The sequence below is a fragment of the Balaenoptera ricei genome, chromosome 5 (genome assembly GCF_028023285.1).
Source record: "Balaenoptera ricei isolate mBalRic1 chromosome 5, mBalRic1.hap2, whole genome shotgun sequence".
Classification (NCBI taxonomy): Eukaryota; Metazoa; Chordata; class Mammalia; order Artiodactyla; family Balaenopteridae; genus Balaenoptera; species Balaenoptera ricei.
The window spans coordinates 54,403,776-54,431,517 of NC_082643.1; the positions used below are offsets into that span (position 1 = coordinate 54,403,776).

Consider the following 27,742-nt stretch of genomic DNA (forward strand, 5'->3'; position numbering starts at 1 on the left):
GAAAAATAACTTTTATTTTTGGGCTGCATGGTAGCTCCCATTCATTGTGGCTTTTTTTAAAAAAAATCCCTGCCGGAGTTCCGTAAAGACCTACCTTCTCCAGGATTTATCAGTGAGATTTTGAAAGGGAGTCCTGTTTTTGGAGAATTACTGCATGTTGCAACCCTTCCTAATTTAAGATTTCAAATCTCTGATTAGTAAAACTGCAATCTAAAGGCATTGTTGTTACCAAGAGGCACAAAAGTCTCCAATATTAAGTTCAAGTTATTAGTAGTAATACTAACGATTACTAAAATTTTTTAATCAACAGGCACCAGACCAGGAACTTTGCATGTGTTATTTTATTAAATTCTCATCACTTTTCTACAAGCAGTTACTGTTGTCATTGTTTACACCAGAGGAAATGAGATTTAGAGATTACACAGCTTGACTAAGATCAAGAAACTAGGAAAGGCAGAGAGAGGATTCAAAGCAAAGTCTGTCTGTTTGCAGAGCCCAAGCTTCACCACGCTAAATTTGGAGATTATACAGATTGCCAACAAACACATGAAAAGATGCTCAACATCACTAATCATTAGAGAAATGCAAATCAAAACTACAATGAGGTATCACCTCACACCAGTCAGAATGGCCAGCATCAAAAAATCTACGAACAATAAATGCTGCAGAGGGTGTGAAGAAAAGGGAACCCTCTTGCACTGTTGGTGGGAATGTCAGTTGATACAGCCACTATGGAGAACAGTATGAGGTTCCTTAAAAAACTAAAAATAGAACTACCATACGACCCAGCAATCCCACTACTGGGCATATACCCTGAGAAAACCATAATTCAAAAAGAGTCACGTACCACAATGTTCATTGCAGCTCTATTTACAATAGCCAGGACATGGAAGCAACCTAAGTGTCCACCAACAGATGAATGGATAAAGAAGATGTGGCACATATATACAATGGAATATTACTCAGCCATAAAAAGAAATGAAACTGAGTTATGTGTAATGAGGTGGATGGACCTAGAGACTGTCATTCAGAGTGAAGTAAGTCAGAAAGAGAAAAATAAATACCGTATGCCAACACATATATATGGAATCTAAAAAAAAAAGAAAATGGTTCTGAAGAACCTAGGGGCAGGACAGGAATAAAGATGCAGACATAGAAAATGGACTTGAGGACACCAATAGGGGGAAGGGTAAGCTGGGATGAAGTGAGAGAGTGGCATGGACATATATACACTACCAAATGTAAAACAGATAGCTAGTGGGAAGCAGCAGCACAGCACAGGGAGATCAGCTCAGTGCTTTGTGACCACCTAGAGGCGTGAGATAGGGAGGGTGGGAGGGAGACGCAACAGGGAGGGGATATGGGGATATATGTTTATGTATAGCCGATTCACTCTGTTATAAAGCAGAAACTAACACACCATTGTAAAGCAGTTATACTCCAAATAAAGATGTTAAAAAAATTTAAAAATTTAAAAAATAAAATAAAATAAAATCCCTCGTTTCTCTTTGATTGACGGTTCTAGCCCACAGGATAGTTATCTTGTCTTTCACTGAACTGCTGTAGTTTATTATCAGCACCACACAGTTTATCTGGTCTCTCCAACTCCAATAAAGATGTTAAAAAAAAAAAAAATTCAAGTGGAGAAAAAGAGAATGAGCTTTGGAGTCAGAGTTATCAGCAAATCTCAATTCTTCTTTTTACTGGCTGTGGTTACCTTGGGCAAATTACTTCATGTCTTTAAACTCAGTTTCCTCATCTGTAAAATGGGGATAATAAGTGACCCCCCCTCATGGAGTTAAGAGGAGTAAATGAGATGATGTTTGAAAATGTTTCAGCTCAGTGCTGAGCAAGTAACAGAACTCTCAATACATGTGTTAAATGGAGGAATATTATGAGACTCTGAGCCTAAAAAACATCCGTGGAGACAGAATGTTGAAAACAGATTTGAGAAAAATTAAAAGGCAGAATATAAAGGACTTGTTGAATGCCTGGATAGAGGGAGTGAAGGAGAAGGAAGAGTCTAGAATGACACATAAGACTAGAACTGCGTTTCTTCAAATGCCCAATGCTCCCTGACATCAAAAGCAAATATTTCACCAATACTGATGAATAACAGGTACACCAGTGAGAATCTGGCTGAGCACTAAAAATATGTGTCCTCAATTTTTATTGTATTATAACTGAAGCAACAGTTGCTGAAAAGATTACACAGTAACTTATCTTCTGCATTTAGCCTCTTCATCTGTAAAGTCAGGTGGATAATAATACATCACATGTTGTAAATAATATGTAAAAAGCTCTTAGTATGGTGCCTGAAATAGCAGAGTGGATATTCAATAAATAGTAACAATAATTATGATGTCAGAGTTTTAATATAATCCTAGGATCTATGGGAAACAGATGATTGGAAAAATAATAAAATTTTTCTCTCACAAAGGAAAAAAGTCAAGTTACGTTGGCACCACATTTAATTCAGATATCCAATTCTCTGAATTTAGATAGAAATCTCTCTGTCCAGTCTGTATCATGGACTTAAAAACATATATTCATCCAGTACAGTACCTCTCTAGGTAAGTTAATTCTACCAAGTGAATCACTGCATGAGTTTTAACTTGAAAAGTTTGCAGAGCTATTTTCACCATGGTAAGGCTAAAAAAAATCAGATACACTGCAGGTGTAGGTGAGCGTGGGTGTAACAGTGCAGCTACGCTGTAAAACAAGTATAATGGCTCACAATAAGGGCACCATTTTATCTGCATTCCCTCAGAATGACACACTTGACCTTGAATGACTGTGTTTTCAGAAGGAAAAAAAAAAAAATACATGACATGCTTTACTTCTAACTCTCACCTTAACTATTAATATCTTAAAAGCAGTATCTGTCTACAGTCCTCCTTCTCCCACCCCAAAAAAGAAAGATCCTAAACCCAGGGCTTCTTTCGTTCTTTCTGCTCCACAACCTCCAAGCTGCCATTGGGAGAGAGGGATTCCAGGAGACAAAACAAACAAGCAAACAAAAATTAGCATCATGGAGTTAGTGACTTCAAGAGAAAATTATGGGGAAATGTTTCTTGTGCATTCTCTTCTGCACGCATCCCAGCCGGGGTAGCTAATAAAAAAAAACATAGACTGCTCTTTTAAAAACAAAAAGTTCAAGAGATGGGGGGCGGGGGGTAGGGTGGAACCATCAGAGGCAACGTAGGCGACCAAGAGTCTAAAGTTAACGGCTTGGCAAACACCCACGCAGAGTGCTTTTCCTGCACGGGACCGAGCAGACACTGTCCAGCGCCCGCAACATCTGCTCCAACCCCGTGCAGTCCAGGAGCCGTGTGCAAAGCTCTGCTCTCAGCACCATGTGAACCTCAGAGCTGGTGGTCCAGGCTTCTCTGTCCTCAATCTGACCTGCAGTTCCCTGCATTCGGAACAAAAGAAAAAGGCAGGGCTTTTATCAAAGCACAGAGCAGCAGTTCTGAACTTGGGGTCCTCGGTAGGGACCCAGGGAGCCCATGGGCACTTTGAAATTAAATGCAAGCTGTTAGGCCTGCACATTTATTGTGCGTTTCTCTGGTGAAAGCGTCCGCTGTTTCACTGCAAACTCAAACGGATTCGTGACATGGAAAAAGCTTAAGAACCACTGCACTAGAGAGTCTGAACTGAAAAGAGTATGTAATGAAGGCCCAAACTGTTACTCTCTGAGGTGTAGACCTTTACACAGTGTTCATACTGAAAGACTTTCGTGGCCCAAAGAGTGGAAAATTTGGAATTTCTAAGAAATAGGGAAAAAGACACACAGAATGCCACAGTGGGAAATGGAAAGACTCCCCTCTACTCTAGATGTGTGTCCTCAGCAAGAACGTGGTCCGCAGCTGATTCTCGCAGAATTTTGAAACTGGAAGGGACCTAGAAAGGCCAGTTCTGGCTCTCCTGAGGCCCAGAGAAGCTAAAATTCATTCAAGGTCACACTCCCAGAGTGGAGGCAGGGGCAGGACAGATGCCCTCGTCTACTCTGTTCCCACCACACCATTGGAACAGAAAATAATTAAAATAATCATCCATTAAAATACTTTTTTAAAAAAAAGCCATTGAGGCAAATTGTATAAATGCCGAAGTACCTTCCACTTAGCACATCCAATGTGGTAACAAAAATCAGCCTGTAAAACTAACAAGTAGACATAACTCTTAAGACCTGTCTGGGTGGGGTGCTTTAATATCTGATTACATGGGGTCTAATAAGAAAGTATCAATAAAACGTCCATCTCCAGAGAGACAACAGAGGCAAAACACACTATCTACTGACTTCCAAACTGCTGCTGGCAGTTGCCTGAGAATTCAATAGTATCAGCTGGGAAACATTTAAACCAGGTCCTTCCAGGGCTGGGATGTACAAGGGACCATATGGTCCCAGCAGAACACTTCAAACAGGCAGCTGTATAGCTATAATTAAATCTGTAGTAGTCATGCCATTATTTATTTAGCAGATTTTTTTTTAATGTACCCTTCACTGAGGTCTCTGAGAACACACACCAAATTAGAACAATAGAAAATACTGAAGAAGCAGAGAAAGAGAAGCAAGGGGCTGACAAAGGAGCAGGCAACAGCTTTCCAAAAATTTCCTGGAGGTTCTTCATTTGTACCTGATGAGCTCTGACTGAGCACCAGGAGGTGATGGTCACTTTACTGACATGAGTAATGAGCCCGAGGATCAGTTCACTCCTTTGCTCCACGGTACACTCCACTGCAAAGCTCCACCTCTTTGTGAATTTTGAATTTTTGAATCCCTATGTGCCATTCATTTGACATTCATCGAATCAGAAAATCTTAAAAGAACTCAAAGATGATCTAGTCCAATTTCCCACCCAATAACTATATTCTTCACATCGAGTCATTTGCTTCTTCTTGAACATGACAGCGAAAGAAAACAGCATTCAACTCAAGAATTAATTCAAATGTCACTTCTGCCCAATTCCCAGCCCCTGGCAGAACTCATTCTCCCTTCTCTGGTCTAAGAATATCTACCACCCTATATTATTTACAGATTTGTCTCACAGTCTATAATCAGAATCCCTAAAAGGCAGAGACTGGATCCTATTCATTTTTGTCGTCCTGATGCATTATATAATACTTAGTGCAAAGGAGGACTTCATAAAAGCTTCATAAATAACTTAATGATGAAGCTCTATTTCATATCTAATTCTTACTTATATTAAAATAAAAACTGCTCCATGAAACAAGCACCCACAACCACAAGTTTACGTCTACAGCAACAGACGGTAAATCTATTCTCTTTAACCGGAAGGCAAGCTTCATGAACTTTCTACCCCTCAAACCTTCTCATCTCTAAAAGTTATGGGAGAGGGACTTCCCTGGTGGTCCAGTGGGTAAGACTTCATGCTCCCAACGCAGGGGGCCCAGGTTCGATCCCTGGTCGGGGAACTAGATCCCACATGTATGCCACAACTAAGAGCCTACATGCATGCTGCAACTAAGATCCCACATGCCACAACTAAACATGCCTCAATGAAGATCCCATGTGCAGCAACTAAGACCCAGTGCAGCCAAAATAAATTAATAAATAATTTTAAAAATAAAAATAAAAGTTATAGGTGAGTTACTTCAATTATTCTTCTCAGGCTAGTGCCCAGGTATCTCACCATCCTAGTTCCCATAACCACATCCCCCAACTGTTTTTGAAAATGGGCACCTTTGGGGATTCCCTGATGGTCCAGTGGTTAGGACTCCACAGTTTCACTGCTGAGGGCACGGGTTCAATCCCTGGTCGGGGAACTAAGATCCTGCAAGCCGCACAGCGTGGCCAAAAATAATAATAATAATAAAATAAATTTTAAAAAAAGAAAATAGACACCTTTGAAGAATCTGAATCTGATGAAAGTTACAAACTTTCTGTCCAAATAAAGTAAGATTTTCCCCATCATTCACTTCATGTTTGAACTTACACAAGTGTACATTTATTCTTGTTAAATTCTTTATGGGTTCAGGCTGTCAAGATCATTCTCCATCGTGATTCTATCATTTAAAATTTAGATAGCTAACCATGTCCATTTTGTGTCCTCTGAGAATCTGATAAGCATTGTATCTTAATCCAAATTGCTCATAAATCTGTTCAGCAGGACAGCTAAAAAGTGCCATGGCATTAGAAATTCCTTCTACATTTACACTGGTTATTAATTTATATACTTGAGTGCAATTATTCTCTAGCTGAGAACCCCTGATGGTCATAAGCTCTCAGTTCATCCTAGCGCTTACAACTATATCATCATGGACCCTGTGGATGCCTGACTACAACCAAGTGGCCTGCTCTGAAAAGAAAATGTGATATGTAAATATACTTGTGTTCTTCTATTTAATATATAGAGCAATAACTTAGATCACAGGTTGGCAAACTTTTTCTTTGAAAAGCCAAATTAGGCTTCCCAGGCAACATACAGTCTCTGTCATACATTCTTTTTTTTTCAACAACCCTTTAAACTTAGCTTGCCAACCATACAAAAACAGACCACCAGCAGGCTATGACCCCAAGCCATAGTTTGCCAGACATCATCTCTTCAACTTTGAAGCAAATGGCCTACTGGTGAAGACAAACATTTAACCAAAAATTAAAATGGGCAGTTATTGCATGACAGCTGGGGTAGGCATCATGATGGAAAAGCATAATGTGCAACAAGAGTTTACAACGGCAGGCTCTCTAGCCTAAATCAGGGAATCCCAGGAGACTTCCCTGCAGAGGTGACCAGTACTGAGAAATAATGGGTGAACCCCAGTTGCCTGGGCAGGAAGAGCATTTCAGTCAGAGGAAACAGCATGTGCAAAGGGCCTCGGGCAGGAGAAAGATTGGCACATTAGTGGATCTGGAAGGACACGTGTGTGGTCAGAGTAAAGTCAACAAGACAGAGAACCTTGCAAAAGGACTCTGGAGAGAGACATTAGGCAGGATAACACAGGGCTCTGATGCATGCACCCCAAAGTTCACTGCATCGCTATCTGCAGCGGCCAGGACATGGAGGCAATCTAGATGTCTGTCGACAGAGGAGTGGAGGGAGAATATGTGGTGCATATGTGCAGAGGAGTATTACTCAGCCACGGAAGGGAATGGAATAATGCCATCTGCAGCAACATGGATGGACCTAGAGATTGTCATACTGGGGGCAGTAGGTCGGACAAAGAAAGACAAATATCATGTGATGTCACTTATATGTGGAACATAAAAAAAAGGGTACAAAACACAAGTAGAGTCACAGATGTAGAGAATAAACTTATGGTTACCAGGGGACAAGGCAGGGAGGGATGAATTGGAAGATTGGGATTGACATATACACACTGCTATATATAAGATAGATAACTAATAAGGACCTACTGTATAGCACAGGGAACTCTACTCAATACTCTGTAATGGCCTATATGGAAAAAGAATGTAAAGAAAATGAGTGGAGATATATATATATATATATATATATATATATATATATATATATATATATAACTGATTCACTTTGCTGTATACCTGAAACTAACACAACATTGTAAATCAACTATACACCAATAAAAATTTAAAAAACAAACAAACAAACAAACATGGGGCTTTGAAAGCCATGCTAAGTAAGGATAAGGATTCTGGGCTCACTGCAAAAATGATTTTAAGCCATGAGTGACACCCTCTGTACAGTCCTTCAGTGCAGAGCCTGTCTTATATCATCTCTACACCTCACAGCACTTTATCAGCTTTCTACATTCAAAGATTTAAAAATCTCAATGGTTTGTATGAATGTAAAAATAATTCTTAACGTACTACTACAGAAGACGGACTAGTAGCTTGTTACTTTCAGGAAAGAAGAGAGGAAATAGAAAACACCACCACTGTAAAATCTTACCTGTATACTCCTACGTAGACTATTTAATATAGAATCATAAGATTTATTCTAATGAGAACTTTAAAATTCCCCAGTGTTCTATTTTGCTATTTTCTCTTGAATCACTCCAAAAATTACAAATATATTGTCTCATTTATTTCACTTGTTCCATTTTCCCCTACTTTGTTTCATAGTTTATCCTATCTTGTATTCACAAGGAGGCAGGAGAAAGCAGGTGGGGAAAGGGAAGTAATATTTTTTAAGCACCTAATTAATCTGTGCCTGAAGTACTTCACATATGTTACCTCTTTTTATTCTCAGGAGAACATGAAAGATGAGTTTTAGCAACTTTTTCTAAGGCTCAGAGACATTAAGCGCCAGCACAATATCACTCAGCTAGCAAGAAGGGAAGCTAGGATTTGAACCAACACCTCTAGGATAATATAAAACCCAAACTTTTCTACTACATTTCCTATTAACCAGAAAACTTTAAAAGGACTCTAAATCTTCTATTTCTTTGATTTAAATCCTTTTCTCCTATTCTTTCCACACTGAGGTATTATAACTTGTGAGTTTAGATCTAGAAGGCACAGCTAAAATAAAGACAATATAGCCCATAGCATGTTCAGACCAGGATGGCACAGATTAAGAAATATACAAGCACAGGAGCATATAGCCCCTAGTATAACATTAGAGAAGAGAGAATCTTCTAAAAACTTTTATTTTCATTTATTCTTGGTTTTGATTTTAATAAAACCTACATATTGTACTACTTCAGCACATCTTTGAAAAATGAAAAACGATACGGAATTTTAAAAACTAGAAACCAGGGCTTCCCTGGTGGCGCAGTGGTTGAGAATCTGCCTGCCAGTGCAGGGGACACGGGTTCGAGCCCTGGTCTGGGAAGATCCCACATGCCACGGAGCAACTAGGCCCGTGAGCCACAATTACTGAGCCTGCGCGTCTGGAGCCTGTGCTCCGCAACAACAGAGGCCACGATAGTGAGAGGCCCGTGCACCGCGATGAAGAGTGGCCCCCACTTGCCGCAACTAGAGAGAGCCCTTGCACAGAAACGAAGACCCAACACAGCCATAAATAAATAAATAAATAAATAAATAATTAAAAAGTCTTTCTTTAAAAAAAAAAACAAAACTAGAAACCAAAATGTGACATGAATCAAGGTCTTTCAAAAGAACTAATTGCACTCCATTCCCTCAGCAGGACTTCATTTAGGGACTCCCACAAAGACAGGTGGGAATAAGAACAACATTGCCATCATCCCCCAAAAATCTCTTTATGACACATTTTTATGGATGTTTTCATAATGTCCTAATGAAAAGAGCTACTCCCTGAGAATTCCACACTTTGAAAAAGACTTTCAAAACTATTTTAAGTAGTAGTTTCAATTGTTATCTTTCTAAACAAAGTCTTCCTCCAGAGTGAGTGCCTGGGGATGCCTTCTTAGAGATCATAATTCAACAGGCAATGAATTATGCACCAAGTTTTTCTTCGAACAAAGCTTCAATGTGGAGCCTACTAATTGAAATTTCTCAAACTCCCTTTCCTTATTTCTCAGTGTCATAAATAAGCTGATATGGAAACAGGCTTATCCATAAGTTTCACTTGAGAAACAATGAGTAATGCAGCCAAAGACACTATGAGAAGAGATAAACGTCTTTCATCTCTGACCTAAAGGTTTTTCTGAAACAAGTCATCCTAGCAGATGGCTGGATATCAGCTTGACTTGTTCTTTTTTAATTTCCAATAATATACTTGGGTCTTTACCATAATGCAGTCCTTGGACTCAAAACTATAAGAAAAATGTAAAGTGAAACAGAGTTATAATAATGTATAGAGTACATATATACAATGGAATATTACTCAGCCATAAAAAAGAATGAAATAATGCCATTTGTAGCAACATGGATGGACTTAGAGATTACCATACTAAGTGAAGTGAAGAGAAAGACAAATATTATATGATATCACTTATATGTGGAATCTAAAAAAATGATACAAGTGAACTTATTTACAAAACAGAAGCAGACTCACAGACAGCAAACAAACTTATGATTACCAAAGGAGGAAAGATGGGGAGGGATAAATTAGGAGTCTGGCATTAACAGATACACACTACTCTATATAAAATAGATAACCAACAAGGACCTACTATATAGAACAGGGAACTATATTCAATATCTTGTAAAAAAGTAATAATGTATCGAACTAGTAAATTCTATAATAAATCATATTTAATGATAAATCCTTCCCAAGTCTGATCTGCCTTACCCCTAATTTCACACCATTTCATATCATACAAAATGAAGTAGCTCACCATCTAAAAGTAGAATGTTGGACAGTATCTGATTTGAAATGTACCATGCTTGGGAAAACTTAGCAATACCATGTCATCTTGCAATAGAACATCTTTCTGTGCTTGACAGTTGACTTTTCCAATACGTCCTTGTGATACACTACATTTTGTTTTAAACAAGTTAAAAAAAAAAAAGATTCAGAGTTTTCTCTAAGCTATGTCAATCAGCCAGGAAACTATGTTCATTGAGCTTTCAATTATGAGAAAAAATGTATAAATGGATTTTTACAAATGAAACAGCAAACTATATTTCAAATGTTAGCATTCACATGATTGTTCTAGCTGAAAAAAAATTTTTTTAACACATGACATGGGCAAGAATGTTCATTTCAAGCAACTGATTAACCTAATGAAACACTCTATCAGTGCCCACGATAAGAAACAGTAATTTTTAAAGCTGCCAGAATTATAATTATAACTTATTTATATATAATTTATATAACTATAAATCATAAGACCTTAACAATACTTTCAAAAATCACCTTTCTCTGAGAAACTCTCATAGTCACAGTTATCTTCTCAGCCTTTAAAAGAAGATTTTTTGAGAAAAAGGATAAGTAGAAGCTGATTCTCCCCAATTAGTCATTATCGTCATTACATCAGCAACTAACTTAAAAGACTCCTATCTCTCCCTCCACCCCAGACCCTCTGCTTTCCCGCCCCCCACCCCAAAAGGAACATGAGACATACAAATAAAAAACAATAACAAACAAGTGAGTCCCTGTGAAGTGACAAACAGTAAGTGCTTAGATGGTGTTAGAATTTGAGACAGGTGTTAATTAACATGAGCCAGAATGTCCAAAGACACGTGTAAGGCAAAAGCAGCTCTTGACTTAGGTCCTAAAGAAACGGTAGGAATTGGAAAAGTAAAGAGAAAAAGAGATATTTGGGTCCAGTGGAAACGTGCATGCAGCACCACTATTCATGGAAGGCCAATCAGACACGTTTCATGAGAGTGCAGGCGGAGCAGTGGAGTACAGAAGAACACAAAACCCCAAAGAGCCAGATTAGCAACGTAAATCTGAGAAGCGAGGAATGACATCTAAAATGAAATTGACTTCCATCCTACCCAATCTTCCTGCAAAACAAAGCCAAAAATAACAAGCAGTAGTACATTTAAATAATGAAAATGACAGTGATAAATTAAGACTCGTATAATATTTAAAGTGTACTAATCACATTCCTTTTCACATGACAACCCTGTGGAGAAGGCAGTTCAGAGTGAATTATAAGATCTGTATTATGAATCAGGAAACTGAGGTTCAGAGGAGTTAAGGTTTAACATGTTTATTTAAATCTTCAAAGCTATTCCTGTGATCAGCTGAAAGAAAAAGTTCAATAATTGCTTTTTCTTCTTACCAGAAAAAAAAAAAGGTTACAACGATGTGTATTTATCAGACTTAATGACCTAGAAGTGAATATATATCTATAGCAAGAACAAATACTGAACATTCTGAAAGTTAAGGGACTATGGGGTGTTTCTCAAAGCTCAGGTAAAATTTTGTAAATCAAGTGAGTATCCACCATGGTCCGTGGACAAGTCAACAGGCTAATTAATCTAATCTACTTTTGCTAATTCTACAGGTAACTCTAATTTTAAAAAAAAATTTAATTGAAACCCTGTTGTATTTCATCAAATTTGGGGGATTATTGGCCATTATTCAAAGAATTTTAAAAGTCACAATATTTTCCATTTGTTGGATAAATCAAGTCATTCACTTGTATTGTTAATCGCAGAAAGTTACATTCCAATTTATTTCTCACATTTCCTACCTAACTCTTTCTCCAAGGAAGAATGCTTTATTTGGCTAAAGCGCTTATCTTCTGTTATTTACGTTCTCTAAAATGGAAAGATGCTTCTAAAATCCCTCGTTTCAAAATTGAGTTATGTGTAATGAGGTGAATGGACCTAGAGACTGTCATACAGAGTGAAGTCAGAAAAACAAATACTGTATGTTAACACATATATATGGAATCTAAAAAAAAAAAAAAAAAAAATGGTTCTGAAGAACCTAGGGGCAGGACAGGAATAAAGATGCAGACATAGAGAATGGACTTGAGGGGGAAGGGTAAGCTGGGACAAAGTGAGAGAGTGACATGGACATATATACACTACCAAACGTAAAATAGATAGCTAGTGGGAAGCAGCCGCACAGGGAGATCAGCTCGGTGCTTTGTGACCACCTAGAGGGGTAGGATAGGGAGAGTGGGAGGAAGACACAAGAGGGAGGAGATATGGGGATGTATGTATATGTATAGCTGATTCACTTCGTTACACAGCAGAAACTAACACACCATTGTAAAGCAGTTACACTCCAAATAAAGATGTTTTAAAAAATTAAAAAATTAAAAAACTAAAAAACTAAAATAAAATAAAATCCCTCGTTTCTCTTTGATTGACGGTTCTAGCCCACATAGTTATCTTGTCTTTCACTGAACTGCTGCAGTTTACTGTCAGCACCACACAGTTTATCTGGTCTCTCCAGCTAGATATAAACTCATAATCATATTTTATGCTTTATTTTTATTATATCAGCCTCTTCTCATTGACCTCCACCAATACCACTCAGAGTATGGACACAAAACAAACAGTTGATTCACCAAGTCTTTTAATCACTGTGGCAGCAGAAACATCCAGTCACCATAAGACCCTTAAGAATTTTTTAATGTTGGTTTATTTAATAACAATCCTGGAGATTAGCCTATTCAGCACGATGTGTACCTCAAAGACAAACCTAAGGTCTAACTATTAATTGGACACCCGGGGATTAGGACCTAAAAAAGACCATAATGCAAATAGGCAGAATTCACCATACTCATTAAGAGCACAGGCTCCAGGGCCAGAAAGCACCTCTACCACTTAGATGCTATTTAACTTTGGAAAAAATTACTTAATGTCTCTGTGCCTCAAGTTTACCAATATATGAAACAGGGTTGATAATACCAACCAAAGCACTAGTGTGAAAAAGTGTCCAATGTATGTTAGTCATTATTAATTATTCTTTATAAAAGAACAGGCTCAATACTCTCAGATAGAGCCACTGAATGATCAACAGTGCCGCTAATACTGAACTTACAATGGCGTCCTCTAAAATGACTTGGTTACTTTCTAGCCTCTTGTATGCATATGCATAGAACATTGATTAGGCAGTAATGTCGACTGGGTATGATTAACCACTGGCTTTCAGAGTGTAGAAAAAATTACCGCTACCATTTTAACATGGTGGCAGAGAAAACGGAAGTATGATTGTTTTCACTTCAGTTCAGTTCTAGGGAGTGAAACCAGACGATTGGTGGTAACACCAGGAGAAATCAGTAAGCTCTGCTGGTGACTGATAAGGTCATGAGATTCTACAGAGGCAAATAAATCAACTAGCCACTGGATCAATCGGACAAGTGACGTGGAAACAGTGGGAAGCCCTTCTCTTTCTGAAGAAGAGCAAGGAAAACTTCCTCCCATGGCTTGGCCTCTTGGTAAATCTACTCTGCAGAGATTCCCTGTTGCAAGGGAAGTAGGGAAGCAGAAAAATCTGCAAATACCTCCCAACATGTAATTAATGGTTCGCTGATCTTTTTATCAATTATCCTAGATGAAACACTCCATCAAAGCTCCTAATAAAGGTATAAACTTTTCATTTAACTAACTTTACAGTATGTATGTAAGTTCACTTAGAATTCTCTTGAGGGTGGAGGACTGGGGAGGAAGGAGATGCAGGGCCAAGCTGCAAATGTGCTGGATAGTGCTTCAAAGAGAACACTTGTCCAACTCTTCTTGTGATTTTCCTTTTTGTTCCAAATGCTGACCACCAAGAAGGGCTCTTAAGAGGAAGCCATTTTTGGTTGCCAAGGAAATTCTCACAAAGCCAAAGGATTTCTCTCAGAGCTGAGAACAGCCTCTCCTTAAGCAGAAGCAATCGGAAACATACAGGGGGCCAAGTCTACGACCACTGGACTTTTCACCTCCTTACCTCAGAATATAGGCAGATTAGCCAGCTGAGAGATCCAATTAGACCAGGAGAATAAACCCAGTTTTAGCCTTGATATTTTAAGCTTCTGAAAAAAGCCCCCAAAGTGAGCTGGGAGGCAGATGCTAGTGACTGTGATTCTTTTCACATTAACTGAGTTGCTAAGCTTTTAGTGGAATGAATCAGAAAGGAGAAACTCAAATCTGACTGGCAAACAGTATTCTTGCAGTGGAGGAGGATTAATTAAAGTGTTTAAAAGACCTAGGACACAAATTGATATACTCTTTTGGGGAGGTAATTGGAAATACATGGTGACCCAGAAATTGCACTTACAAAATTTCTCCTTCAGAAATACTCATGAAAGAATGCAAAAAAAAAAAGAACAAAAAAAGTTACAATGAGGGCATTTCTGAAAGGCCTGTTTGTATAACTGCAAAGAAATGAAAATAAGTAACTATCTATTAATAGAAGATCATTTAGATAAAATATGATTCATGTACACTATATAGCCTTTAAGGAAAATAAGGTAGATATCTGTGGTAGTGTTAGTTTTTTTAAAAATCCAGTTGCAGAACAATATGATCCCATTTGTATTTTATATAAATAAGTATATACATTTTTATGTATAGAAAAAGTCTAGAAGACTACATCAACCTGCTAATAGTAGTTATATTGAGGGTGAGAATTTGTGAACTTTCACTTTCTGTTTTATTCATTTTTCCTTTGAATTTTTACAGCAATTTTGTATAATTATGCATCAGAAAAAACTAAAGTTTAAAAAATGTTATAGATAATAAAATGTTACTACAGAAAGTAAAGAATGAGTTCATGTTTATAGTTAGAATTATTATAAAGGTTTTTAATCATGCCCTTAGGGTGTTTACCACAGGTGCTACTGCTTTCTGGTTTGCCACTTTGAAGGGGAAAAAAGTTGGTTTTTTTTTAAGTGAAGTTCTGGTCAGAGGTAGGTAACATGTGACACAAGAGCAGACATCCATTAAAGATAATTGTTGATGGCATTCTACTACTCTCTGCAATCTATTCTAAGTATATTTATGGCACTGGGATACAGGCAGACTGCTACATACTAAAAAGAGAAAAAAGTGACATCAAACATAAAACATGCTAGATAAGACATGCCATTTAAGACATGTAAACCCTGCAATCCCTTTTGTTAAATGTTGAATACAGAACACCCTGTGGTGCTCCTGGAGCTCGATTCTTTCAGAGGTACCGGTGAGAGTGTGGCTCAGGACCCCACTGGGCGGCTCTGTTCTCCACCTACACATTCCGATGCCCCTTTTGGAACAATAAGGACTAAGACACTTGTCACTGTTCCTTAGAGAGACCTCTGGTGAGGGTTTCATGAGTCATGACATCAAAAAGAGAACTGCAGGTAACATATAATCACTCAAAAGCTCAATCTCACTACTCTTGGTGACCTACATCCACTTCTAGTGCATAAAAATATTTTAATTTTTAATAATATTAATTAACTAATTAGTAATTCTAACTAATAGCGCATGGAAAATATTTTAACTAGGAAACTGATTTTCTTTCTTACAATACTTCAGTGGAACAGAAGAGCTCCCTTTGCCGATAGGAATGAGGTCTTGACATCTATGGCAAACACATTAAGAAATTGGCTATTAGGTCTGTTGAGCTATTTAATGCACTGCGGTGCTCATCCAATGTTTAATTATAGGAACAACACCAGATGATCCAGCACATTAGCAAATTCCTCCATCTCAACACACACTATCCCCAGGAATCTTTTTTTCAGTGTAAATCACAACACACAACTCTCCAGGTAGAACTCCTAAAATAATGTCTCATTGAACATAGAATAAAATTAAAAGGTCCCCCTGCATGAAAAGGTTACGCGGCCTTACGTACCTCTGCATACCTGCTACCCCTGCTCCAGCCACTCTGGATTTTTTTCCTTCTTCCTCTGTTATGAATATACCATACTCATTCCTGCCTCTTGCTTTTTGTTCAGCCTAGAAACCTCTTCCCCCAGACCCTCTCTTCTCTGGTTAATCTTCCTACCTAAACCAGCTTTCCTGTACCTCTCCACATTATCCTACTGTATTTTCTAAATAACAATTATCATTGTATAAAATTAACCTATTCATTTGTTTACTTGTTTTTGTTGTTTACTGTCTATCTGTCCCCAAAAGCACAGAAGCTCCTTGAGTCAAAAGATTTATCTGTCTCATTCACCTCTGGAACCCTAGCACCAAGAATGCTTTCTAGCACAGAATATACTCTTTAAATGAATGAATGAATTCAAATCATAGCAGCCTACAGTTATGGGGTGATTTAGAAGTTAAAATTTGTTGCAGCTTGTTTTAAATTTTACATGGTTCTAAATTTTACAAAAGACTCCTGAAACACCTGAAAACACAAGACAGAGCTTAGATTACCTGAGATAAGTTTATCTCCCTTCACTTTCAAGCTGACACAAAACCTGTTTTTAAATGAAGGCTAGTTTTCTGTTCCAGATAAATGGCTTTCACAGGAAGTATATCATTATGAAAATGGTAAAATTCAACTATCGATTTCAACTGAGAGCCAGGTCTAAGAACACAGGTTCTTGAAATCACTATGAGTATCAGTGTTTCTCAAACTCTATTAATAACTATTGGTTGTTAATTCTTTAAGAATATGGGAGAGAGCATAAGGTGGGAGGAGGAGCCCACAAAAAGTCAAATTTCTTATAGAAAGGGAAAATGAAGGACAAACCGGTCTTGTTAATTATCTAAGCAGCAAGCTAACCCCCTTGGAAAGGGGCTCCACAGATAACCACTGCAATGGCTTCACCAGTTCCCATCAAGGACTCCTGGCCGAAGGAAAGCTGTAGCCACTGAACCACAGTTACCAGTTGCAGTTACCAATACTGCAGTGACTAAGGACACCTCCTCCTCAACAACATGCCTTTCTTATCAGGTTTTCACAGATGTGATTCCATCTGGATCTTTCCTGACACAGCAGTGTTTCAGCGGGCCCTGAAAAGATGCTAAAGACAAGTATCATAACCCCAGCAAATACGAGCCCTTCTCTGCCACTGCATCTTCTCTGAGTAGTGGAGTGAGACCACCCGGTGACCAAGCCAATCGGAGGGTTTTCTGGCTGAGCCGTGAAAAAGAAAAGCAGGTGCTATTGTACTCTTCCATCACTGTGAATGTGACATTGCTACGAATGCTAAGGGAAGCTGTATGTGAGCCTCAGGATGAAAATCAAAACGATGAAAAAGTCATCTCAGCTGAATTTAGTTGACTCACTCTTACACACATGTAAGAAAAGGATTAGGGGGTTGTTCAATCATAAAATGTTTCTTTCTACATTTCATTGTAAGGTAGTCATGGCTGAGCAGTTTCAAACTTCTACACGGATTACTGATTTCATCCTCTTACTCTCTGACAAAAATATTTGAATTTAGGTCTATCTCTACGAAAGACCAAGATTTCAAAAACAGAAATCGAGACAACCAAGTATATTTAAAGATAACAGGCAACAGATAGTGTGAAAAATGATTACCATACACTTTAGAAATTAACCTTAGGCCAAATTCCACCAGGACACCAAGGGATAGGTTCTCAGATAAGCTGGCTAAATAACGAGTATCAGGGAAGTGATAACTAGATAAAAAGGTACAAGGTTATATAAGCGCAAGTGTCTCTCTAAGAATCTTCAAGGGATTTCTACATTTACTGCATTCACTACAGTCTACAGACTGCAATTTCACTTAAGGTTGGTCATATAATTGTGAGATGGTATTACATTATTGATAATCTTGAAAAGAAAAAACAGCCCCTTTAAAAAAGTCATTGTACCACTGAGCACAGTATTTCCTCCAAAGAGTTAAAGCTATGGGGTAAAATAATAAGATTTTCTTATCCTCATAGCTGATTCCATACTCACATGAAAAGTAGAACTAACCCACTGCATTTGATAAGCACCCGTGGCAGTTGTAAATTTTTTCAAGCACAGAAAAGAAATAAAAGGTGACAGAAAAACAAATCAATCTAAGGTAATTGGGGAAGATAACTGGATAACGAAGAAAAAAAATCCTCCATAGCAACAAAATAGAGGAGATTATTTATGTCCATTTACAAGTAGATGAGCTCCAGATGTATTTTTTAAAAAATCTACTTCTCCCCGAGTGTTTTTTTCCTTAATAAATATAACATCCAAGTTGGAATATTGTTGAAGCATTGAATCACCTAAATTTTGGCGATGCTCTTTCTTCTGCTGTTAACTATTTTGAGCTATTTCTCAATAAAGCAGCCGCTACTGAAATCATAAGTACATAGGCTTGGCACAGCCAGAGAGAGAAAGTGCAGTCCACAGATTTGTTTCTTCTGTTTTCCCAAAACAGAATCTTATAAAAAACATGCCCTCAAATTCTGTCACTATGTAGCTGTCAGAAAGAGAAATTCTGCTCCTCTTCATATCTCTGAACATTAAACCCATTTCTTGTGCTACTGGGAAGTTATACAGCTCCAGGAAGTCGTGAGGCACCATCGCAACTGTTCGAATTGTATCCAGGAAGAATAATCAATCAGAAAACTTCAGTTCCAGTTGGATGGAAGTTTCTTGGGCCAACTTGGAAAAGCATACAGAACAAGTTTGACTTTACTGCCAAGATCATTTCCAGGACATTGGCTAATTAATTATAAAAGCTTTTTCAAAACAAATTTGAGCCTGGCAACCTTTTTTCCCTACCCAAACAGAGAAAAAAACAGGTTAAAAAAGAAAAGCCCGAGTTTATTGTGTGGTTTTTTTTTTTTTTGCCATGGCTTCATCTTCTTAGCAAGCCCATTTTCTTCTTCTCACCCTAAAATGATCGAGGAACTTTTGTATTTGAAGTTAATAAAATTGTAAGTATAGAAACTGGAAATAATTAGTTTGAATTTGTATTCTACCTTTAGTTATAGAGGAGATGAATGGGTCAGTTACAAAGCTTCTCTTCAAACTTTTTGGTGGGAAGCAAAGAATGGAGTTTCTTTCTCTTTGGAGGAATGAAGGGCTCATTGGATGCACTATGCCTATTGTATTAGATAAATGAAGATGGACAGTTGCTCTTATAATGATATAGTCATCAACTACATTTTCTGGCTTTGAAAACAAAAAGAACAAACCTCTTGAATCAAATCTTCCTGGTTTCATCTTCACATGAACCTTGATGAATATGAGATGTTGGTGACAGGCATCAGAGTTTCTGGTTTTAAGGACCACACAGGCTTTGTAGTGTTGACTTAAAAAATGCACAATGTGAGAGCTGCGAGTTAAGTTTTATCTGGGGCACAATGAGGACTGCAGTCCGGGAGACAGCAGTTTCAGATAACTCTGAGAAACTGCTCCAAGGAGGCGGGGGGAGGAGCCAGGATATATAAGTTTTGCAACAAAGGGCAGGCAGTCTGAACGTCACAAGATTATTGTTAATTAAAGAAAACCAGACAGCTCAAGTTAAGGAGTTTAGCACTTTTCTATATATGGGAAGATGCAAGAGTCAGCGCTCACTGAAATCATTCCTTTGATATGTACCTCAGCTATCTGGGGCCAGGATCCTGTATTTTCACATCCTGAGTTTCCTCAGGACTCACCATAGGGAGTCTGTTGGCTGCTAGATGGCAGGTGTTCTTTTCAGCCCTGAGTTTCCTCAGGGCTCACGGCTCACGTTGGAGAGCTGCAATCCTTGATGACTGTGACATCCTTTGTTTATTAATATGGCAGGAAATATTCCATTTATAAATATCCCATTGCATTTATAAATATTCCATTTATCAATAGCAAAATCAGCACCCTAAATCATAATGTTCTAACCTATTTCTTCTAACCCTGGAATCAAAATCATACGTGATACACATCATAAGTCATCAAATTTCTTCTGCATATGCTCAGATATGAAGACACCCAAGAAGGTAAGAAATTTCCCTCAGCATTTACCAGCGGCAACTGACAAACTCCTGACAAGAAAAGGACTGTCCCCAATAAAAGAAGCCTTCCTGAAAGTGTGTCAACCAGATATTTCTAACTCTGCCTTATCCAAGCCCCTGGCAAATCTCATGACCAGAATGTCATTTGGTAAATGTTGTATGGAGCCAAAATGTACAAAATAATTTTGAGGAAAACTCCCAACAAGTCCTAGTGGACTGAGGTTTCCCTTTCACTACTGGTACGGACCTACCAATGAATCCAATATTTAAATGATCTTCTCAGAAGCCACTGCAATGAGAAGCCCTCGCACCACAACGAAGAGTAGTCCCCGCTCACCGCAACTAGAGAAAGCCCACACGCAGCAACGAAGACCCAACACAGCCAAAAATAAATAAAATAAAAAATTAAAACATTTATTTAAAAAATAAATAAATAAAAATTAAAAATTCAAAAAATAAACACATTTCTTTAAAAATAAAATAAAATAAAAAATCAAAGTGAATGTAAACTACCTCCAGGAAGCAAAAAATAAATAAATAAATAAATGATCTTCTCCCACAGTATTTCAAGAGGTAGGCCAATGGTAGGGAGGAGAGCTAGCCATATTAGCATTTAAGGGGGCGGGCAGCTGTAAAAGTCAAGAATTAATCTCAGTGCAGAAGCGGAGGTAATTAAGCCAAACCAAAGCAGAGTCTCTCTTCTGGGAAACACATGTAAGTTACGATGAGAAAGATTACACCAGATTTCAGAGACTCTTAAAAGTCTGGATATTCTGAACTTAACTTGATATAAGCCATTATAAGCTTTTGATCCAGGGGAGAAATGTAAGAGCAATAATATGAAAAGTGCATTGAATTGGGAGAAAATGGGGACAGGATTAATTCCCAAGGCTTTTCTAGCAATCTGTTCTGAGATCATGAAGGCCCTACTAGGGTGCTGTTGTTTAGAAGGAGAAGGAAGAAAGAATCCAAAAGCCATTTCACAAGAAAGAACATAATTTCACCTTTCCTGCACTTTTGAGAACTCACCAAGGTCTAAAACACCTCTGTCGGTTAAAGAAGAACATTGTTGTAAACAAGGCTTCATTGTCTTCGGAATATATAATTCAGATTTCTTTATTCAGGTAGAATTTTCAACCAATTAGTCCAAATAACTCATTTCATTTTTTTAATGTAAAGTGCAAAATTACACCCAATCACCATTTTCTACTAGTTTCAAGCCCAGATACCCACCCAACTAGGAAAATGGCCCAGTTTCTACCATATTCTTTTTAAAAGAAAGCAAATCGAGATTCAAAACCTAATTACTTTTCATTTCAAATAGGTTACTTACTATATGTTTTAATAGATAAACATACAGCTAATAAGACTATCATTACCTTTGCCTGAAATATCCCCTCAAAGTTAACAACTGCCAGCATTTCCTAGCCCTTTACAGTTTACCAAACCAGTTTTTTTCACAAATCATCTTATTTAACCATCACAATAAACTTGAGGTAGGAATTAGTATTACTATTTTAAAGCTAAGAGAACTGTAGCTCCAAGATTTAAACTGCCCAAGTGAATTCATCTATAAGAGCTGGAGTGGAGACTCTTATCTTCTGAACTTCAAATCCCTTCACACACTGCTTTCCCCTCCCCTCAGAGAAAGTGAAAAAAAAAAAAAAAACAATCTACACATATTGGTTCACTTTAAGTTAGAGGACCACCATGTCTAATCTTTTCCCAGCATCTTCTAGATATACATTTAGCCTTACATTTCAAAGAAGCAGGAATTCTTTGCTTACCTGGTCCTTCTCTGGTTTATCAGAGATGTCATTCAGACTGGAAGAAGTCAGATTCCTGTGGGTCATGGCTGGGCTACCTGGAAAAACAGAAGTGAACCCTAATTAAAGACTTCTTGTCAAAAACACAAAGAGTTTGGTTGTACACTTCACGACCACTAGTAGATGACGATGGGAATGGTGATGATGATTAAGCTACATTAGGATTCTCCTGAACAGGTTTCCAGAGTTGAAAAGTTAGTTTAGAGCACTAACATGGTGAAATGAAAAAGGTATAAAATCCCAAATACTTTCTTTAAGTCTTCTGGCTCCATTTCAAGATAAGTTAAACTTTCAAAGAAATGTGTAAAACAATAAGCATAAAAATAACCTCACTCCTGTTTTTGGTTTGCCTTTTGTTACAGCCCTTTACACACATCCTAATCTACCTATTTCTATTGCCTATAGAGATGGGCTTTTTCCTCATCTCAGTAGAGCCAGTGCCAGGGAAAGAAAAGGCCTGGACCTCCTCTCCCCGAGCCTCTGCAGTCCTTCCTAGGGCACCACTTGCTCTGATCAACCCAAAAAGCCATCTGCACTCCATTCTCTGCCTAACACTTTGATCAAGAATATTTCTCTGTAGTGGGCATCTGATCCAGAATCCCCATTCTTTGCCTCAAAGCAGTGTTATCACAGCTCCCCTTATTTCCTGCATTCCCATTTGCCAGACTAAAATAAGTGTATCCCTTCTTCCCCTTAACACGCCAAACTTCTTATTCAAGTCAAGCGATGGATTTCATCAGGAATACTCCATGGGAACCAAGCTCCCTGGCTGTAAAGCTGCTGTAGGTAAAATCCATTGGCAATCCAGCCAGTGACTTCAGACATGGTTATATGAGAACAGAGAGGAGGAACATCTAGAAGAGGGATAGACCATTTTCAAATAGACTGGTTAATCAACAAAATACTGAGCTTTCATTCTGCAGTTGAACCTGAAATTTCCAGGCTTACTAAGCAAAAGAGTAATTCTTCAAAGCCAGGGTGTTTAGCTCCCCCCCTGCAGGGTGCTGAGTAATGGGTTCACCATTTAATCCCCTGCGATCTGACTCAGGCTGGTCTTCACACCAAGAGGACAAGGGTTGAAAAACAAGCATCAAGGTTCGAACACAGCTTCACATTTACTTCCACATAATTCTTTAGATTACAGATTTCCATTCCTTCAGACCAAACCTTCTACACATAATTTTACAAAAGACTCAAATCTATCCCCTAATAATTTAACGTCTATATAACAGCAGCTCTTTAAATAATATAATTGTCTTTAACTACTAGATCAATTTTCTTGAGTTGGCAAAACAGGATATTTTCCACTCTGCTGCATTTCATTGAGTAAGCATGGCCTAGATCTCTTAAACACTTTACCTGGTAGGATGTCTTATTCTAGGAAAATTTGAGCACAGGGTATTTTTCAAAGGAAAGTAACATGTGAAAAACTGCTTTATGAGCAAAATTAAAAGAAGCTCTTTGAAAGCCACATTTTCTTCTCTGAACCGCGTACTAGGTTTCTAGTGTCCACTCAATACAAAAGACACCAGGCCCAAACAAGAATGCCTCCAAATAATGCTGGGCTTGAAACTAAGGAAATGAGTACATACAATTTTATACTTTACATTAGAAAATAAAACTAGTCTTTTGGACTAAATGGGTGAAAATTCTACCTGCATGAGAAATCTGAACTAGATATTCTTAGTGCAATGAAGTCTTAGCAAGCCTTAATCATAAGTTAGAAGCAACTTATGTAAATGAATAGATGAGATTGATTTCTAATTATTAAATCAGCTGTACATAAGCAGCAATACTGAAATGAATTTGAAATCAATTTTTCATTAAGTAATTTAAATTTCTTGGGCAATATTCTAAACTCACTGATTTGCTTTGGAAATTCTTTATAAATACTACAAAGGTACATTTCAACTCAAGCACTGTCCTAACTGCTGCAAAATATGAATAAGTAGAAGCCAAATAAATAAAGTTTCCACTATAATGGTAATCCTAACTGACGTCACAACTTTTCCAAGAAGACTCATATACTGTCTCATTTCTCTCATTTCTGAAAGACAGTTATAGGATGGCTATCTATATTTGTACTCTATGGGGGAGTGGGAAGGCACAGGGATAAGGAAGATGCAGGAACCAGATGGGGAAGAGGAGGCCAAAGTTAAGAAACAATCACATCTATTGTTCCTCCCAACCTTATCTGATTCTCATTAATAAAAGTAATATTAACAGCTTCACTGATGTTTAACTTTGCACTACACTGAAATTCAGAAGTCAACACTTTTAGGTAAACCTTAAGCAAGATGATTCGCATTCCTGCATCTTTTCCCATCTCCCTCCCTATCAAACTCTCCACCCCTACCCTGCAACACCCTGAACCAGGGACAAAAGCTTCCCTATGTTCTAAACCAGTGGTTGCCAAAGTGTGGTTCCCAGACCAGCAGTATCAGCGTCACCTGAGCACGTGTTAGAAATGTAAATTCTTGGAACTCACCCCAGACCAACTATATCAAACTCTGGGTAAGGAGTCTAGCAATGTGGGTTTTAACAAACCTTTGAAATGATTTTGAAGCAAGCTGAAGTTGGAGAACCACGGCTCTAAATAAATCAGTTATCTTAACCGAAGGCTGTGTCCTGGTCAGAACTGAACTGAAAGAAACATATAACTTGACGTAGCCAAGAGAGGTAGCTCTGATAACCTTGCCCTCCTCCAAGCCACTGCTCCAACTATCATATCTCAAGCAAATCATTAAGTTAGCATCCTTGCCACATAAACACACAAAAAAAGATCATACATGGCCCTTCCTCTAAATCCTCGCTTACACAAATAAATAAATAACTTTGTTAACAGAACTCACTGTTTAATCAGCCTCTTCCAGAAACATATCACCCAAATCAAAGACAAGGACAAGAGATTACAAACCAGATTATATCTGGAAATCAGAAATTTCCGTGTGGCACTTTAGCAAACCTGGGAAACAGGTTTACATCAGTGTATACATGTCAATCCCAATTGCCCAATTCATCACACCACCACACCCATCCCCCCGCCACTTTCCCCCCTTGGTGTCCATACGTTTGTTCTCTACATCTGTGTCTCAATTTCTGCCCTGTAAACTGGTTCATCTATATCATTTTTCTAGGTTCCACAAATATGCGTTAATATACGATATTTGTTTTCTCTTTCTGATTTACTTCACTCTGAATGACAGTCTCTAGATCCATCCACATCTCTACAAATGACGCAATTTCGTTCCTCTTTATGGCTGCGTAATATTCCATTGTATATATGTACCACACCTTCTTTACCCATTCATTTGTCAATGGGCATTTAGGTTGCTTCCATGTCCTGGCTATTGTAAATAGTGCTTCAGTGAACATTGGGGTGCATGTGTCTTTTTGAGTTATGGTTTTCTCTGGGTATATGCCCAGTAGTGGGATTGCTGGGTCATATGGTAATTCTATTTTTAGTTTTTTAAGGAACTTCCATACTGTTCTCCATAGTGGCTGTATCAATTGACATTCCCACCAACAGTGCAAGAGGGTTCCCTTTTCTCCACAGCCTCTCCAGCACTTGTTGTTCGCAGATTTTCTGATGATGTCCATTCTAACTGGTGTGAGGTGATACCTATTGCAGTTTTGATTTGCATTTCTCTAATAATTAGCGATCTTGAGCAGCTTTTCATGTGCTTCTTGGCCATCTGTATGTCTTCTTTGGAGAAATGTCTATTTAGGTCTTCTGCTCATTTCTGGATTGGGTTGTTTGTTTTTCTAATATTGAGCTGCATGAGCTGTTTATATATTTTGGAGATTAATCCCTTGTCCCTTGATTCATTTGTAAATATTTTCTCCCATTCTGAGGGTTGTCTTTTCATCTTGTTTGTAGTTTCCTTTGCTGTGCAAAAGCTTTTGAGTTTCATTAAGTCCCATTTGTTTATTTTTCTTTTTATTTCCATTACTCTAGGAGATGGATCCAAAAAGATCTTGGTGTGATTTATGCCAAAGAGTGCTCTTCCTACGTTTTCCTCTAAGAGTTTTATACTGTCTGGTCTTACATTTAGGTTTCTAATCCATTTTGAGTTTATTTTTGGATATGGTGTTAGAGAGTGCTCTAATTTCATTCTTTTACATGTAGCTGTCCAGTTTTCCCAGCACCACTTATTGAAGAGACTGTCTTTTCTCCATTGTATATCCTTGCCTCCTTTGTCATAGATTAGTTGACAATAGGTGCATGGGTTTACCTCTGGGCTTTCTATCCTGTTCCATTGATCTATATTTCTGTTTCTGTGCCAGTACCATGTTGTCTTGATTACTGTAGCTTTGTAGTATAGCCTGAAGTCAGGGAGCCTGATTCCTCCAGCTCTGTTTTTTTTTTCCCGCAAGACCGCTTTGGCTATTCGGGGTCTTTCGTGTCTCCATACAAATTTTAAGATTTTTTGTTCTAGTTCTGTAAAAAATGCCCTTGGTAATTTGATAGGGATTGCATTGAATCTGTAGATTGCCTTGGGTAGTATAGTCATTTTCAGAATATTGATTCTTCCAATCCAAGAACATGGTATATCTCTCCATCTGTTGGTGTCATCTTTAATTTCCTTCATGAGTGTCTTAGAGTTTTCTGCATACAGGTCTTTTGTCTCCCTAGGTAGGTTTATTCCTAGGTATATTATTCTTTTTGTTGCAATGGTAAATGGGAGTGTTTCCTTAATTTCTCTTTCAGATTTTTCATCATTAGTGTATAGGAATGCAAGAGATTTCTGTGCATTAATTTTGTATCCTGCAAGTTTACCAAATTCATTGATTAGCTCTAGTAGTTTTCTGGTGGCATCTTTAGGATTCTCTATGTATAGTATCATGTCATCTGCAAATAGTGACAGTTTTACTTCTTCTTTTCCAATTTGTATTCCTTTTATTTCTTTGTCTTCTCTGATTGCCGTGGCTAGGACTTCCAGAACTATGTTGAATAATAGTGGTGGGAGTGGACATTCTTGTCTTGTTCCTGATCTTAGAGGAAATGCTTTCAGTTTTTCACCATTGAGAATGATGTTTGCTGTGGGTTTGTTGTATATGGCCTTTATTATGTTGAGGTAGGTTCCCTCTATGCCCACTTTCTGGAGAGTTTTTATCATGAATGGGTGTTGAGTTTTGTCAAAAGCTTTTTCTGCATCTATTGAGATGATCATATGGTTTTTATTCTTTAATTTGTTAATATGGTGTATCACATTGATTGATTTGCGTATACTGAAGAATCCTTGCATCCCTGGGATAAATCCCACTTGATCATGGTGTATGATCCTTTTAATGTATTATTGGATTCTGTTTGCTAGTATTTTGTAGAGGATTTTTACATCTATATTCATGAGTGATATTGGTTTGTAATTTGCTTTTTTTGTAGTATCTTTGTCTGGTTTTGGTATCAGGGTGATGGTGGCCTCATAGAATCAGTTTGGGAGTGTTCCTTCCTCTGCAATTTTTTGGAAGAGTTTGAGAAGGATGGGTGTTAGCTCTTCTCTAAATGTTTGATAGAATTCACCTGTGAAGCCATCTGGTCCTGGACTTTTGTTTGTTGGAAGATTTTTAATCACAGTGTCAATTTCAGTACTTGTGATTGGTCTGTTCATATTTTCTATTTCTTCCTGGTTCAGTCTTGGATGGTTATACCTTTCTAAGAATTTGTCCATTTCTTCCAGGTTGTCCATTTTATTGGCATAGAGTTGCTTGTAGTAGTCTCTTAGGATCCTTTGTATTTCTGCGGTGTCTGTTGTAACTTCTCCTT

General features: G+C 37.9%; 1 protein-coding gene across 5 annotated transcripts in view; it reads right to left on the reverse strand.

The window, feature by feature from the left end:
• The window catches only part of SLC4A4 (solute carrier family 4 member 4), a 399,214-nt gene that overhangs the window by 123,183 nt on the left and 248,289 nt on the right, over positions 1-27,742 (reverse strand). For all 5 annotated transcript variants that reach the window (XM_059922878.1, XM_059922879.1, XM_059922880.1 and 2 more), the window contains exon 7: positions 21,937-22,013. In XM_059922878.1, coding sequence (XP_059778861.1) covers positions 21,937-22,013 — 77 coding nt within the window. The remainder of the gene's footprint in view (positions 1-21,936; positions 22,014-27,742) is intronic.